This window comes from Onthophagus taurus, chromosome 6, assembly GCF_036711975.1.
Source record: "Onthophagus taurus isolate NC chromosome 6, IU_Otau_3.0, whole genome shotgun sequence".
NCBI classification, from domain to species: Eukaryota; Metazoa; Arthropoda; class Insecta; order Coleoptera; family Scarabaeidae; genus Onthophagus; species Onthophagus taurus.
The window spans coordinates 4,186,865-4,202,107 of NC_091971.1; the positions used below are offsets into that span (position 1 = coordinate 4,186,865).

The window sequence follows — 15,243 nt, forward strand, 5'->3', positions numbered from 1 at the left end:
ACTATGGCAACCATCATTGTTCTCTATGCGATGAACATATCAAATCATATGGTTGTCTAAGAAAAATTATTGAATACTACATCGATATAAAAGTGGACAACGTTCAGTATTTAATTTAGCAATCTAATTTTATTTTTAACATCATCGATACAACTTGAAAAAATCTTGACATTTTATCTGTCAAAATTTTGTTATAGAGTACTGGTTTGGAACTTTAAGTAAGTTCGTATCCCTTTTATCCTATAATATAGAATTTAACGATTATTTCCATCTTTGATGTAATAATCATTGAAATCTTTATTCCGTAGATTTTTTTGTTTATGTAATGTCTATGAATACAAGTCAAACAGGTTAACATGAAGCAAAATGTATTGTTATATTCCTTTTAAAAGTTGTTCTACAACTTTTTCAATCCTTTTTTTGTTACAGGTTAAATATGTACGTAGTTATACTATAGAATAAGCGTAGTAAATGTTTCTGGCATTACAGATTTCTTTATTTGTAAGTTTTAGAGCAATAACGAATCAATTTAATTAAAACTTTAAGTTTTTTGTTAAAATAATTAACTTACTAGACATAAACATTCCAACTTTTTCGTTACACCCTAAATACAAAACATTATTAGATTAAAATAATCGGAATAATTATCGTAAATCGTCTTAAAACTAAACAATTCTTTACTTAATAGAGATAAACAAATCATTGTGGACGTTTTGTATGAATAATGGTGTCATTGATATAAATAAAATTTAAAATGTTGTTATCGGTCAAGAGTCATCAGTTCGTGTGTAGATTTATAAACATATTTAATACTTAATAAGTTATTTTGTTATACTATTTAAATAACGGGTTCTTTTTCGGAACTTTTCGGTTGCTGATCTTTCCCTTCTATGGATATTCCGTGCATTAAAACGAATCGGTACAAAATCGGAGCTATTAAACCTCCGCCTAAAATCGGTCCAACCCAATAAATCTAAAAAAAAAAATTAATCAATTTTATTACTAAATCGTTATGAAATTAATAAAAAATAGATGACAAATGCAAATTAATACAGAAGTTTAAAAAAATAAATTATGTAATGTGATATCGATACAAAATAAGTTGGATTTATCGATTTGATAAATTTTTCGATAAGCTTTCAAAACAATATTTACATGGTGAGATAAAAATTTGTAATGCAAATAATGCTGTAATGGAGAATTTAAAGTTTACCATCCACTTTACATTCGTATCTTAATGTAAATACTACATGGGTTATCATAACTTTATGAACAAAGAAAGAATAATTTTTTTACCCAATGTGCGTCCCAGACTCCGTGAAAGATAGCTGGGACTAAACTACGTGCTGGATTTAATCCACTTCCAGTAAATTGTGCCTAATAACAAATAAAATAAGATATTAAACTTCTAGTACAATACTGCGCGTCTGAAGATGGATAGTCTTAATTCTAGTTTTAGTTAAATAAAAATATACTGAATAACAATTAAAACTAGAGCTAACACTAATACTACAACTAACACTAGATCTAGAACTAGAAACATTCGGGTTTAGCCGTGCGTTTCTTAACCCTCTGTGACAGAATTAAAATACACTGAGTAAATTAGTGTACTGAGTGTATTTTGGAGAACTAGACTTATTCTAAATTAAAGCTCAAAGCTTTCTCTTTAATATGGTGTATAATAATTGATGGGTTGGTTTGGAAAAATGTTAAGAAAAAAAATGTTGAAACAAATTTTACATTTTCGTATAACCTAGAAGTGTCAAAAAAGATGCTAATTTAAAAATTCCTGGAAGCCGTGTTTATTGAAATTAAGGAATGAGACTTATTTTAAATTAAAGCTCAAAGCTTTCTCTTTAAAATGATGTATAATAATTGTTGGGTTGGATGGGAAAAATATTGAGAAAAAAATGTTGAAACAAATCTTACATTTTCGTATAACCTAAAAGTGTCAAAAAAGTTGCTAATTTAAAAATTCCTGGAAGCCGAGTTTATTGAAATTAAGGAATGAGACTTATTTTAAATTAAAGCTCAAAGCTTTCTCTTTAAAATGATGTATAATAATTGTTGGGTTGGATGGGAAAAATATTGAGAAAAAAAATATTTAAACAAAACTTACATTTTCGTATAACCTAAAAGTGTGAAAAAAGATGCTAATTTAAAAATTCCTGGAAGCCGAGTTTATTGAAATTAAAGAATGAGACTTATTTTAAATTAAAGCCCAAAGCTTTCTCTTTAAAATGATGTATAATAATTGTTGGGTTGAATGGGAAAAATATTGAGAAAAAAAATGTTGAAACAAAGCTTACATTTTCGTATAACCTAAAAGTGTCAAAAAAGATGCTAATTTAAAAATTCCTGGAAGCCGAGTTTATTGAAATTAAAGAATGAGACTTATTTTAAATTAAAGCCCAAAGCTTTCTCTTTAAAATGATGTATAATAATTGTTGGGTTGAATGGGAAAAATATTGAGAAAAAAAATGTTGAAACAAAGCTTACATTTTCGTATAACCTAAAAGTGTCAAAAAAGATGCTAATTTAAAAATTCCTGGAAGCCGAGTTTATTGAAATTAAAGAATGAGACTTATTTTAAATTAAAGCCCAAAGCTTTCTCTTTAAAATGATGTATAATAATTGTTGGGTTGAATGGGAAAAATATTGAGAAAAAAAATGTTGAAACAAAGCTTACATTTTCGTATAACCTAAAAGTGTCAAAAAAGATGCTAATTTAAAAATTCCTGGAAGCCGTGTTTATCGAAATTAAGGAATGTGACTTATTCTAAATTAAAGCTCAAAGCTTTCTCTTTAAAATGATGTATAATAATTGTTGGGTTGGATGGGAAAAATATTGAGAAAAGAAATATTGAAACAAATCTTACATTTTCGTATAACCTAAAAGTGTCAAAAAACATGCTAATTTAAAAATTCCTGGAAGCCGTATTTATCGAAATTAAGGAATGAGACTTATTTTAAATTAAAGCTCAAAGCTTTCTCTTTAAAATGGTGTATAATAATTGTTGGGTTGGATGGGAAAAATATTGAGAAAAAAATGTTGAAACAAATCTTACATTTTCGTATAACCTAAAAGTGTCAAAAAAGTTGCTAATTTAAAAATTCCTGGAAGCCGTGTTTATTGAAATTAAGGAATGAGACTTATTTTAAATTAAAGCTCGAAGCTTTCTCTTTAAAATGATGTATAATAATTGTTGGGTTGGATCGGAAAAATATTGAGAAAAAAAATGTTGAAACAAAGCTTACATTTTCGTATAACCTAAAAGTGTCAAAAAAGATGCTAATTTAAAAATTCCTGGAACACGTATTTATCGAAATTAAGGAATGAGACTTATTTTAAATTAAAGCTCAAAGCTTTCTCTTTAAAATGATGTATAATCATTGTTGGGTTGGATGGGAAAAATATTGAGAAAAAAAATGTTGAAACAAATCTTACATTTTCGTATAACCTAAAAGTGTCAAAAAGATGCTAATTTAAAAATTCCTGGAAGCCGTGTTTATCGAAATTAAGGAATGAGACTTATTCTAAATTAAAGCTCAAAGCTTTCTCTTTAAAATGGTGTATAATAATTGATGGGTTGGATTGGAAAAATATTAAGAAAAAAAATGTTGAAACAAAACTTACATTTTCGTACGAGATAAGTCTGAAGACGCATAGCTAAACCCGAATGTTTCAAGTTCTAGGTCTAGTGTTAGTTCTAGTTTTACACTAGCATTGTTACTAGAACTAACTCTAGACCTAGAACTAGAAACATTCGGGTTTAGCCGTCTTGAGAGACGTGCGGCTAAACCCGTATGTTTCTAGTTCTTGCTAGAATGCTCTGCTTCTTTTAAGACGGCTAAATCCGAATGTTTCTAGTCCTAAATCTAGTGTTAAAACTAGAGTTAACACCAACACTAGACCTAGAAGTAGAAAGTTTCGGGTTTAGCCGTTTTCAGACGCCCTGCTAAACAGGTTTTTTTTTTCCTGTTTTGTATACAGAACATTGCAGAAACATTAATATTTATTTATTTTATTTGTACACATTTGAATTACTTACAACTGCTAAAAATATCGCAGAAAGCATTAAACCAATCTTTAAAGCTAAAGAATCATGAAGTCCTTTCATTCTAGGATCCCAAACTGAACAAAGAGCCATTACTAAAAGGAACGATCCGATCGTTTCAATGAAAAGTGCCTATTGATAAAAAAAAATAATAAATTAATTATGAAATTGAATCTTATCTTACTATATTTATATCATTCCAAAGGATTATTTATTTCTATTTATATAACTTAATATGTTTAATTACCATTATACAATAAAATAAGATATCTCATTTATGATTATTACCTGAACATCGGTGACTCCACTACTTGGGACTGTAACACATAAATGTTCTGCCGACGTTTCAGGAACTAATGCCTAAAAAAAATTTTGTTAAAATCATTTTTTAATACACCTTATTTATTACCATTATTAAACCATATCCAAGAAAAACCCCAATAAATTGAGCTAATACATAAAAAGGAAACATCGTAATTTTAACCGTTTGCATTATTAAAGCTGCTATTGAAACGATTGGGTTGAAATGAGCGCCGGAAATGTGTCCAAATAACTACAAGTTCAATTAAAAATTAATTGCATTTTAATAAATATTAATTTACCTGAATGGCTAAAGCAATTCCTAAACCAAAATTAAAGGGATGAAACTGAAAACTCATATTTGGATATGTATTTGAAATACATCCCATACAACCCAAAAATATATATGTTGCTGTTCCTAAAATTTCTCCCACCATTATAATTAAGGTTGATATAACTTTGAATTAAAAAAAAAATTAATAAATAAATAATAATATTAATAGTATTAATTACCTGTAGATTTCATTTTTAATCTTGGTTAACTTCTCAAAATCACAATAGCAAATAAAGCGTTATAATAATTTCGCATCGGCTTAAATAGTCGAGGAGAAATTTATTTATCTGATACACAATATCCAATACGGTATGAATTAATCCAATCGCAAAAATTGAGTAATCCGATCTTTTAAATCTCTTTATGATACAAGAATATTAACAACAACAATAACAAAATTTTTATCTATTGATAATTAAATGATTTAATAACATCAAAGGATAAATAAACGAAAAATAACATAATTTAAAAAAAATTTTTATGATACAAAAATACTCGAATTAAAATGGTTGAAATGAATTATTTTCTACCTGCTTTTGCTAAACCTTCAATAAAAATGAATCTATAAAATAATGCTGTTCCGGCCGAACCTAATATTGGGGCTACCCAATATACCTAAATGAAGATTGAGAATTAATTAAAAGTGATTTAGTTAAAATTAAATTATTACCCAATGATCTTTCCACATGTTTTGGAAAATTGCGGGGGCTAAACTTCTTGCTGGGTTCATACTTGCTCCGGTATATTGGGCCTAAAAAGATTTTAATGCGTTAGTAGAACACAATTCGTATCAAAATCATTGATACGAGATAATCATCGATAATCATTGAGTACTTAGTCTTATACAATCATTTAGTCATCTATAAGCAAAATCAGATCTTCCATTTGTCATATCTAGTCTTATGAGAGCAGTATCTAGTCTTCTATTGGCAGTATTCAGTCTTTTGGAAGCAATATCCAATCTTCTAGTAGAATCTAATCAGATTCTTCTTGTGTAAGATTAGATACTGCTTATAGAAGACTAAATACTGTTTATTATATAATATAAAATTAGGTACTGCCAATGTAAGTCTAGACGGTGTTGCCAATAAAAGTCTGGATACTGCCAATAGAAGATTATATAGTGCTGGCAGAATATTAGATATTACTTGCAAAAATATTAGAAGACTGGATATTGCTTGCAAAAGACTGAATACTGCCAATAAAAAACTAGATACTGCTCTCATAAGACCAGATATGACAAATGGAAGATCTAACTTTGCTTATAGAAGATTAAATGATAGTATAAGACTAGATATTGCCAATAGAAGATTAGATGCTTCTTGCAGGTTTGTCATTAGCAACCTCATTGCAACAATTTAAATTTTCGATTAAACTTTAATAATTCGTATAAAATCGATTTCTTGGAATATGAGTATGAAAATTTCCCAAAATGTTAATAAAAGTGTCCTCTTTCCAATGAACCAACACGTTTTGAAAAATAACTTTTCGTTTTTGAGAAAACTATATTTGAAGTTTTGATGTTACAATTTTCATCGATAATTTTCAAAATTCGCTATAAAATTAATTTCTGGAAGGATCCTTGTGGAAATATCTACAGTTATTAATTAAAGTGTCCTCTTTTTAATGCAAAAAGCCGTTTGAAAAAATCACCTTTAGTTGTTGAGAATTAAATTTTTGAAATGATCGACAATTTTTTCAAATTTAGCAATTTACGACAATTAAGTTTTAAAAATTCGTATAAAATCCATTTCTTGGAATATGAGTTTGAAAATTTTCCAAAGTGTTAATAAGAGTGTCCTCTTTCCAATAAACCAACACGTTTTGAAAAATAACTTTTAGTTTTTGAGAAAACAACATTTGAAGTTTTGATAAAATTTTCGATGTTGCAATTTTCATCGATAATTTTCAAAATTCGCTATAAAATTAATTTCTTGAAGGAACCTTGTGGAAATATCACCAATTATTAATTAAAGTATCCTCTTTTTAATGCAACAAGCCGTTTTGAAAAATCGCTTTTAGTTTTTGAGAAATAAATTTTTGAAATGATCGACAATTTTTTCGAATTTTGCAATTTTCGCCGATTAAGTTTTAAAAATTCGTATAAAATCCAGTTCTTGGAATATGAGTATGAAAATTTCCCACAATGTTAATAAAAGTGTCCTCTTTCCAATGAACCAACACGTTTTGAAAAATAACTTTTAGTTTTTGAGAAAACTATATTTGAAGTTTTAATAAAATTATCGATGTTACAATTTTCATCGATAATTTTCAAAATTCGCTATAAAATTAATTTCTTGAAGGATCCTTGTGGAAATATCACCAATTATTAATTAAAGTATCCTCTTTTTAATGCAAAAAGCCGTTTTGAAAAATCACTTTCAGTTCTTGAGAAATAAATTTTTTAAATGATCGAAATTTTTTTTCGAATTTTGCACTTTTCGCCGATTAAGTTTTAAAAATTCGTATAAAATCCATTTCTTGGAATATGAGTTTGAAAATTTCCTAAAATGTTAATAAAAGTGTCCTCTTTCCAATAAACCAACACGTTTTGAAAAATAACTTTTAGTTTTTGAGAAAACAATATTTGAAGTTTTAATAAAATTTTCGATGTTGCAATTTTTATCGATAATTTTTAAAATTCGCTATAAAATTAATTTCTTTAAGGAACCTTGTGGAAATATCACCAATTATTAATTAAAGTATCCTCTTTTTAATGCAAAAAACCGTTTTGAACAATCACTTTCAGTTCTTGAGAAATAAATTTTTTAAATGATCGAAAATGTTTTTCGAACTTTGCAATTTTCGCCGATTAAGTTTTAAAAATTCGTATAAAATCCATTTCTTGAAATATGAGTATGAAAATTTCCCAAAATGTTAATAAAAGTGTCCTCTTTCCAATAAACCGACACGTTTTGTAAAATAACTTTTAGTTTTTGAGAACACAATATTTGAAGTTTTAATAAAATTTTCGATGTTGCAATTTTTATCGATAATTTTAAAAATTCGCTATAAAATTAATTTCTTGAAGGAACCTTGTGGAAATATCACCGGTTATTATTTAAAGTATCCTCTTTTTAATGCAACAAGCCATTTTGAAAAATCACTTTCAGTTCTTGAGAAATAAATTTTTGAAATGATCGACAATTTTTCGAATTTTGCACTTTTCGTCGATTAAGTTTTAAAAATTCGTATAAAATCCAGTTCTTGGAATATGAGTTTGAAAATTTTCCAAAGTGTTAATAAAAGTGTCCTCTTTCCAATGAACCAACACGTTTTGAAAAATAACTTTTCGTTTTTGAGAAAACAATATTTGAAGTTTTAATAAAATTTTCGATGTTGCAATTTTCATCGATAATTTTCAAAATTCGCTATAAAATTAATTTCTTGAAGGATCCTTGTGGAAATATCACCAATTATTAATTAAAGTATCCTCTTTTTAATGCAAAAAGCCGTTTTGAAAAATCACTTGCAGTTCTTGAGAAATACATTTTTGAAATGATCGACAATTTTTTCGAATTTTGCTATTTTCGCCGATTAAGTTTTAAAAATTCGTATAAAATCCAGTTCTTGGAATATGAGTATGAAAATTTCCCAAAATGTTAATAAAAGTGTCCTCTTTCCAATGAACCAACACGTTTTGAAAAATAACTTTTCGTTTTTGAGAAAACAATATTTGAAGTTTTAATAAAATTTTCGATGTTGTAATTTTCATCGATAATTTTCAAAATTCTCTATAAAATTAATTTCTGGAAGGATCCTTGTGGAAATATCACCAGTTATTAATTAAAGTATCCTCTTTTTAATGCAACAAGCCGTTTTGAAAAATCGCTTTTAGTTTTTGAGAAATAAATTTTTGAAATGATCCACAATTTTTTCGATTTTTACAATTTTCGCCGATTAAGTTTTAAAAATTCGTATAAAATCCAGTTCTTGGAATATGAGTATGAAAATTTCCCACAATGTTAATAAAAGTGTCCTCTTTCCAATGAACCAACACGTTTTGAAAAATAACTTTTAGTTTTTGAGAAAACAATATTTGAAGTTTTGATAAAATTTTCGATGTTGCAATTTTCATCGATAATTTTCAAAATTCGCTATAAAATTAATTTCTTGAAGGAACCTTGTGGAAATATCGCTATATCAAGTACATTTCAAGATTTTTATATATTTCTATGTACAAATCAATCATAATATATAAGTAAAATCCTCAATTGATCAAATAACCCCATTTGAAAATTTTCCCCTTTAAAATGAAAAACAAACTGTAATAATTCATCATAATTCAAATGTAATAAATCAAAACATGTTAAATTCTGGTTACGCGTAATGTGTAGAAGTAAATATAAGATTAAAAATTGATCATTAAAAAAATTAATTATCGATTAAACTTCTTCATAACTTGATGTGTTCGACAAGTTTAAGTACATTTCAAGATGTTCATAATTTTTTTTTTAAACGAATCAATCATGAATACAAGTATCAAAAATTCCTCAATTAATCATATCAGAAGTAAATATAATCAAAATAAATAATCGTAGAGGAAGAACCTTTAGAAATAAGAGGAATAAATATAAAGACCAGAAAAATAATCGATCATAAATTGTTACAAGATTTTTCAAACAATCGAGATGACTTTTAATCTCAATCGATTCATAATCATAATTTATACAAGTATCTAATAATAAATTTACACATTTTTAGGATAATTGAACAGTAATAAAGTTCAAAATGTTTTATACCATATTGATTATGCGGGATTAACAACGACAGGAATTATCTGGAATCAAGGTTTAGATTTATTGGGAAAAAAAGTATTTATCTGTAAAACTTAATTGGCTTACCGTGGCTATAAAGATGCTCCCAAGAGTTAATCCGAACCGAATCGGAATTGAATCAGTGTTTTTCGTATTTCTATGATCCCAAACTGCACAGCAGATTGAAATTAAAAATCCACTGATTATCATTTCTATGATAAAACCCTAAAAATTAAAAAGAAAACATAAATAATTCTCCTTCACATCATTGTAGAAGCCAAGAATAAAACTTTATGGATTCATTAGCCTAATTTGGTCTACACTCTATCAAATCCTTATTCTAACGTCAAAACCCTTTTGTACTATTATTCGCTTTAAAAGCACCCTTTTCAATGTATTTAAGCTTAAATCTCCTTCATATTAGATTAATTAGGTTCCTACAATAACTTATTAAGGGTAAAAAGTCATAAATGTTGAATTTACATGATAAGATTGAAGAGTTTTATTAGCAAAGCCCCACATTTAGAATTATTACTCATTTACCCTTGTAGGCAAGCATCTTTATTCTGTAACAAACAATTTTCTAACCGTAATAGAAACATTTTAAATACAAATTAAGGAGTAAAAAATGTTTAGATTCAATTAATATGAAAAAATCATCAATGTAGATCACCCAACATTAATTTATAACGTTTTAGGAAGCTGTAATTCTTTTCAAGGTTTCTCAATTTTGAATTTTAAGTGAAAGTTAGGCAACCCAATATGCGCTTAAATGTGTAATTACTTCAAAAAAGTGATTTAACTCAAAATATTCAAGAAATATGAACAAATTGATTAATTCCAAAGAAAAATGAAGAATCTGTTAATAAAATTTGCTCTAAATAATACTACAAAAGTTAATTACTTGATAAACTTTGATGTAGGGGTTGATTTGGGTCACACAAACTCCTTTATTATCATTTTCATTGGTTACTAACTAAAAAAGAAAATTAATGTAAAACAAGTTAAATGAAATAATTACGCTTTTTAACCATCAATAATCCGTATCCAAGTAAAGCACCAACAGTTTGACTTATAAAATATATACCAGCTAAAACAAGATCAATTTTTTTTAGAATAACCGCAGCTATTGTTACACAAAGATTATAATGTCCACCAGAAATATGTCCGTACATCTAAAATCAAATTATTTACTAATTTAGTTAATATTAAAAATTAATCTAGTTTAGTTTACCTGCACAGCAACTGCAACAGCTAATCCAAAACTTAAAGCACCAAAATGTGGAGCAAATGATACTTCTGCACCAATACATCCCATACAACCCACAAACAACAATGTGGCCGTTCCGAAGACTTCAGCAATGGCTTTTTCGAGTATCGTATAAATATTTTCATCTGAATTAAAAGAAAGAAGAAACATCGTTGATTTCCAAACGAAATTAGTTTTATAACTAAACTCAGAAACAAGATAAAACTAATCCATCAAACCAATTCAACCACAATTTTTAATAAAACCATAAATTTATATTGCAGTTGTAAACCTCAACAAATACATAAAAACAGATTTTTCTCTCTAATCGTTTCTTTTTACCTCAATAATAATAAAATGAATTAATTTAATTAATTTACCTTCTTTCACGACTACTATTTCTGCATATTCCGGTTTTAAAGACATTGTTTTAATGTAATTGAGGCGAATTTACTTTTAAAACTGCGTGGGGATTCGTTTTAATTTAATCCGTGATAGGGAATGGTAACATAATCTGAAGGTGTTAATGATAAAATAAAATGAATTGGGTTACAATAACAATTTTGATAGTTTAAAAAAAGTTTAAATTAATCGAAATAGTTTTTTTTTTTTAATTTAAACAAATATTAGTCTTGAAGTTCAAGTGAATTCTAATCTTTAAAAATAATCGTTTATCGAGATTTTATTTATAGATAAACGATATTTATAGATTTTTTTTAACACATGTAATAAAAATAATTTTATCCGGATTATCTAAAAATTATTTATCGAAAAAAAAATTAAATAATTAGTAGTAATAAACAATAAATAAGTTTCATTTTATTGTTGTTGAGAAACACATTGTATTTATTGTTGTGGTCAATCCGAGATTTTATCCGCTCTTCCTGTTGGTTTCCTTTGGAAAGGGGCAGACGTTTTGCCAAGATCTCATTTGGCATCTTTAGTGCGTTGTCGACGTCTCCTGTTGGTAGTCTGTCTAGTGTTAGTTCTAGTAACAATGTTAGTGTAAAACTAGAACTAACACTAGACCTAGAACTAGAAACATTCGGGTTTAGCCGGACGTCTCTCAAGACGGCTAAAACCGAATGATTCTAGTTCCAGCTCTAGTGTTGGTTCTAGTAACAATGTTAGTTCTAGTTTTAGTTCAATAAAAATGACTGAATAACAACTAAGTCTAGAATTAACGATAGCACTAGAACTAACACTAAACCTAGAACTAGAAACATTCGGGTTTAGCCGCACGTCTCTCAAGACGGCTAAAACCGAATGATTCTAGTTCCAGGTTTAGTGTTAGTTCTAGTAACAATGTTAGTGTAAAACTAGAACTAACACTAGACCTAGAACTAGAAACATTCGGGTTTAGCCGGACGTCTCTCAAGACGGCTAAAACCGAATGATTCTAGTTCCAGGTTTAGTGTTAGTTCTAGTAACAATGTTAGTCTAAAACTAGAACTAACACTAGACCTAGAACTAGAAACATTCGGGTTTAGCCGGACGTCTCTCAAGACGGCTAAAACCGAATGATTCTAGTTCCAGGTTTAGTGTTAGTTCTAGTAACAATGTTAGTCTAAAACTAGAACTAACACTAGACCTAGAACTAGAAACATTCGGGTTTAGCCGAACGTCTCTCAAGACGGCTAAAACCGAATGATTCTAGTTCCAGGTCTAGTGTTAATTCTAGTAACAATGCTAATGTAAAACTAGAACTAACACTAAATCTAGAACTAGAAACATTCGGGTTTAGCCCTGAAAACGCTTTAGTCACACAATAACAGTTATTCAGTGCTTTAGTTTTGATTACGAGACTGCCACAACGCACTGAAGATGCCAGGTAAGATCTTGGCGAAATATCTGCCCCTTTTCAAAGAGAACCAACAAGAAGAACGGATAAAATCTCGGATCGACCACAACAACACATACTTCACCATCCGTAAAGCACTACGCATTACCATTACACATTGTATTCTTTATATACAACTTTGAAAAATTAATGAAAATATTAAATTCAGCAACAAAGTCTTATTAAGATAATGTGGATTATTGGGTATTTTGCAAAAGAGGTGGAAATCCTTTAGGTAGCATTTTTAGGCCATGCGTTTGATCATATTGGTAAATATGAGGGCTCCATCCTGTTGATTAGGTTTTGTCTCTTGAATACAGCCGTTTTAACTCCTCCAACGAGTTGCGGTAAAATTAATGTTGTGTAATGTTAAGTACTGCGCCATACGAGTGATTCCTGGAGAGTGGGGTTCGCTTCTACGTGGTTCTTCTCTCTTAAGGGGAAGGCCAAGAGAGCCAGAATGAAAGTTTCCTCCGCGGGTGAAGGTTACTGCCCGAATCCCATAAGCAAATGTGAGTGTGTTGACTCGTTCCATCTATTAAATATAGATAGTTCTGCGTTGATCGTAAGGTTCCATTCAAGCAATTGCAGCTTTATATTAATGTTGTCATTCCTTTATCGCCAGTAACGATTCGGAAATTATTTCCATGAGTTAAGCGAAGTTAACGATGCTTCTCTAGAGCATTCAACTTTCTCTGGCAGTTTCCTTGATGCAAATTTTCGTTCAAATTTATTTGCTCTTCATCAAACGCAACTGGAAGAAAGTGAATCTTTGTGGTCAAAATTTCCACTTTTGAACTTTGCATACTAATCACGTGCGGTTGTTTCAACTATGGCAATCTCTCCATTTTCTTCTTCTTACACTACATATCTCTGTTTATTATACAGGGTGATTCTCAACCTATACGCATAAACTGAGGGATTTACTCCTCATGACGAATAATGATTAATAGGCGAAAAAATTTTAAAATAACATCACAAGTGTTAGAAGTTATTTCCCATATTTTCTATCAATTGGGCTCCCCGAATCCACGATCCCACACCAGCGCGGCCTAAACCAGGGTATTAGCGGATTGTCTGAGCAGCAGTATGTATCTGATTTTGCAATATTTGCTGAGTATTAATTTCTGTGGCGTTAAACTATGCTTTTTAAGTGACCCGAAAGGTATAAATCAAGAGGATTGAAACCGAGCAATCACTGTGGCCAGGCCATTGGACCATCTCGACCTATCCATCTTCCAGGAAACACATTATCTAGATGTCGCCGATTATATCGGATATCTAGGAAACTAAAAAAACTTTTACTACAATTTTTTTCATCTTAGTCATTATTTGTCCTGAGGAATAAATCCCTCAGTTTACGCGTATAGGTTGAGAATCACCCTGTATATACATTATGCCACCCATCCTATTGGCTGTGCTTTTATGTACCATAATATGTCTGCACCGTCTTGTACCTGTTTATATATCTTGTCTTTCAAAAACTCTTAATTTGTTTTCATCCTCTGTTGACATAGTCTAAGCTTCTCATACATCTCGATTTTAACAGTGAGTAGTATAGAAACGCCGATTCTAGACCGGAAATTGCACTTCCGTCATCAACCCAATGTAAAAGGATAGGGAACGGTACCAACCTACGGCTGGGGAGGAAAAAAAATAGGTTGGTATTGGAAAAGTATCTAGATCTGGTGACTTTAAAAAAAAGTAACGTGCCACCTTGTGGCTGGTAGTGGAACTAAACCACTACCAACCAGGTAGACTGCTACTTTTTTTTCTCCCCAGCTGTAGGTTGGTACCCTTCCCTATCCTTTTACATTGGGTTGATGACGTCACGAAGGTGCGGAGGTGCAATTTCCGGTCTAGAATCGGCGATTCTATACTACTCCAGTGACATTTGTTTCGTTTACTGTGGATCCTAAATATCTGATGGTTTCTACTCTTTCAAATAAGTAATTTCTTATTTGAAATGTTAACTCCCAATATTTTAAATGTTTATATAGTTACACAGCTATATACCTAATCAATTTGTGTAAATCCAAATCCTATTTGATAAAATTTATACAAACATTACTATTAAAGATAAGATATAACATATAACATAGTTATTCAACCGATGTTAGTTTGTGTTCGTGATACCCAGATGGCAGGGTGTATTAATTTATACATGAAATACAAGAATGAGGTTGTGCAGAATGAACTAAGATTGGAAAGAAGTTATAAGTTGAAGTTGTTTAAAAATTGATGAGATTATGTATTAATTTACACATAAAGTACCCTGCCATCTGGGTATCACGAACACAAACTGACATCGAATAACTATGTATATTTATAAACAAGGATATAATAATTAGAATTTGACCGTTAACATTTTCACATCATGTACTTATAATTATTTTTATATTAAGTTGTGTTGTATAAATAATGTTAGAATAAAATTAATTAATTATTTAAAATTACCTTTTATCACTTTTTCTTCTTTTGCCGGTGTTTCTTGATCAGGCGAATGAACCATTTCCACTATTTTAGATTAACAAACAAATCACAAAGGATATCGTGGGTTTCCGTTGCAAAATAAAATCAGAGCGACTTTAGATACGGTATTTTCGTCTTATCAAGTGAAAAAAAAAATTAAATATGCTTAGAAAACCGGTGAGTTATAAATTGATTTTGTCAGGCACCTTGAAATAACCGCAAATTATTGCATC

General features: G+C 29.3%; 1 protein-coding gene across 1 annotated transcript; it reads right to left on the reverse strand.

Annotated features, from left to right (window-relative positions):
- Positions 1-528: 528 nt before the first annotated feature.
- Positions 529-15,233, reverse strand: LOC111414985 (uncharacterized). The gene is made up of 13 exons (XM_023046456.2): positions 14,996-15,233; positions 10,684-10,844; positions 10,481-10,624; positions 10,354-10,425; positions 9,537-9,674; positions 5,363-5,443; positions 5,214-5,307; positions 4,661-4,815; positions 4,468-4,611; positions 4,347-4,418; positions 4,053-4,190; positions 1,297-1,377; positions 529-973 (listed from the first exon to the last, which is right to left on the reverse strand). The coding sequence occupies exons 1-13, from the start codon at positions 15,048-15,050 to the stop codon at positions 839-841; spliced, it is 1,470 nt and encodes a 489-aa protein (XP_022902224.2). The 5' UTR covers positions 15,051-15,233; the 3' UTR covers positions 529-838.
- Positions 15,234-15,243: the final 10 nt, after the last annotated feature.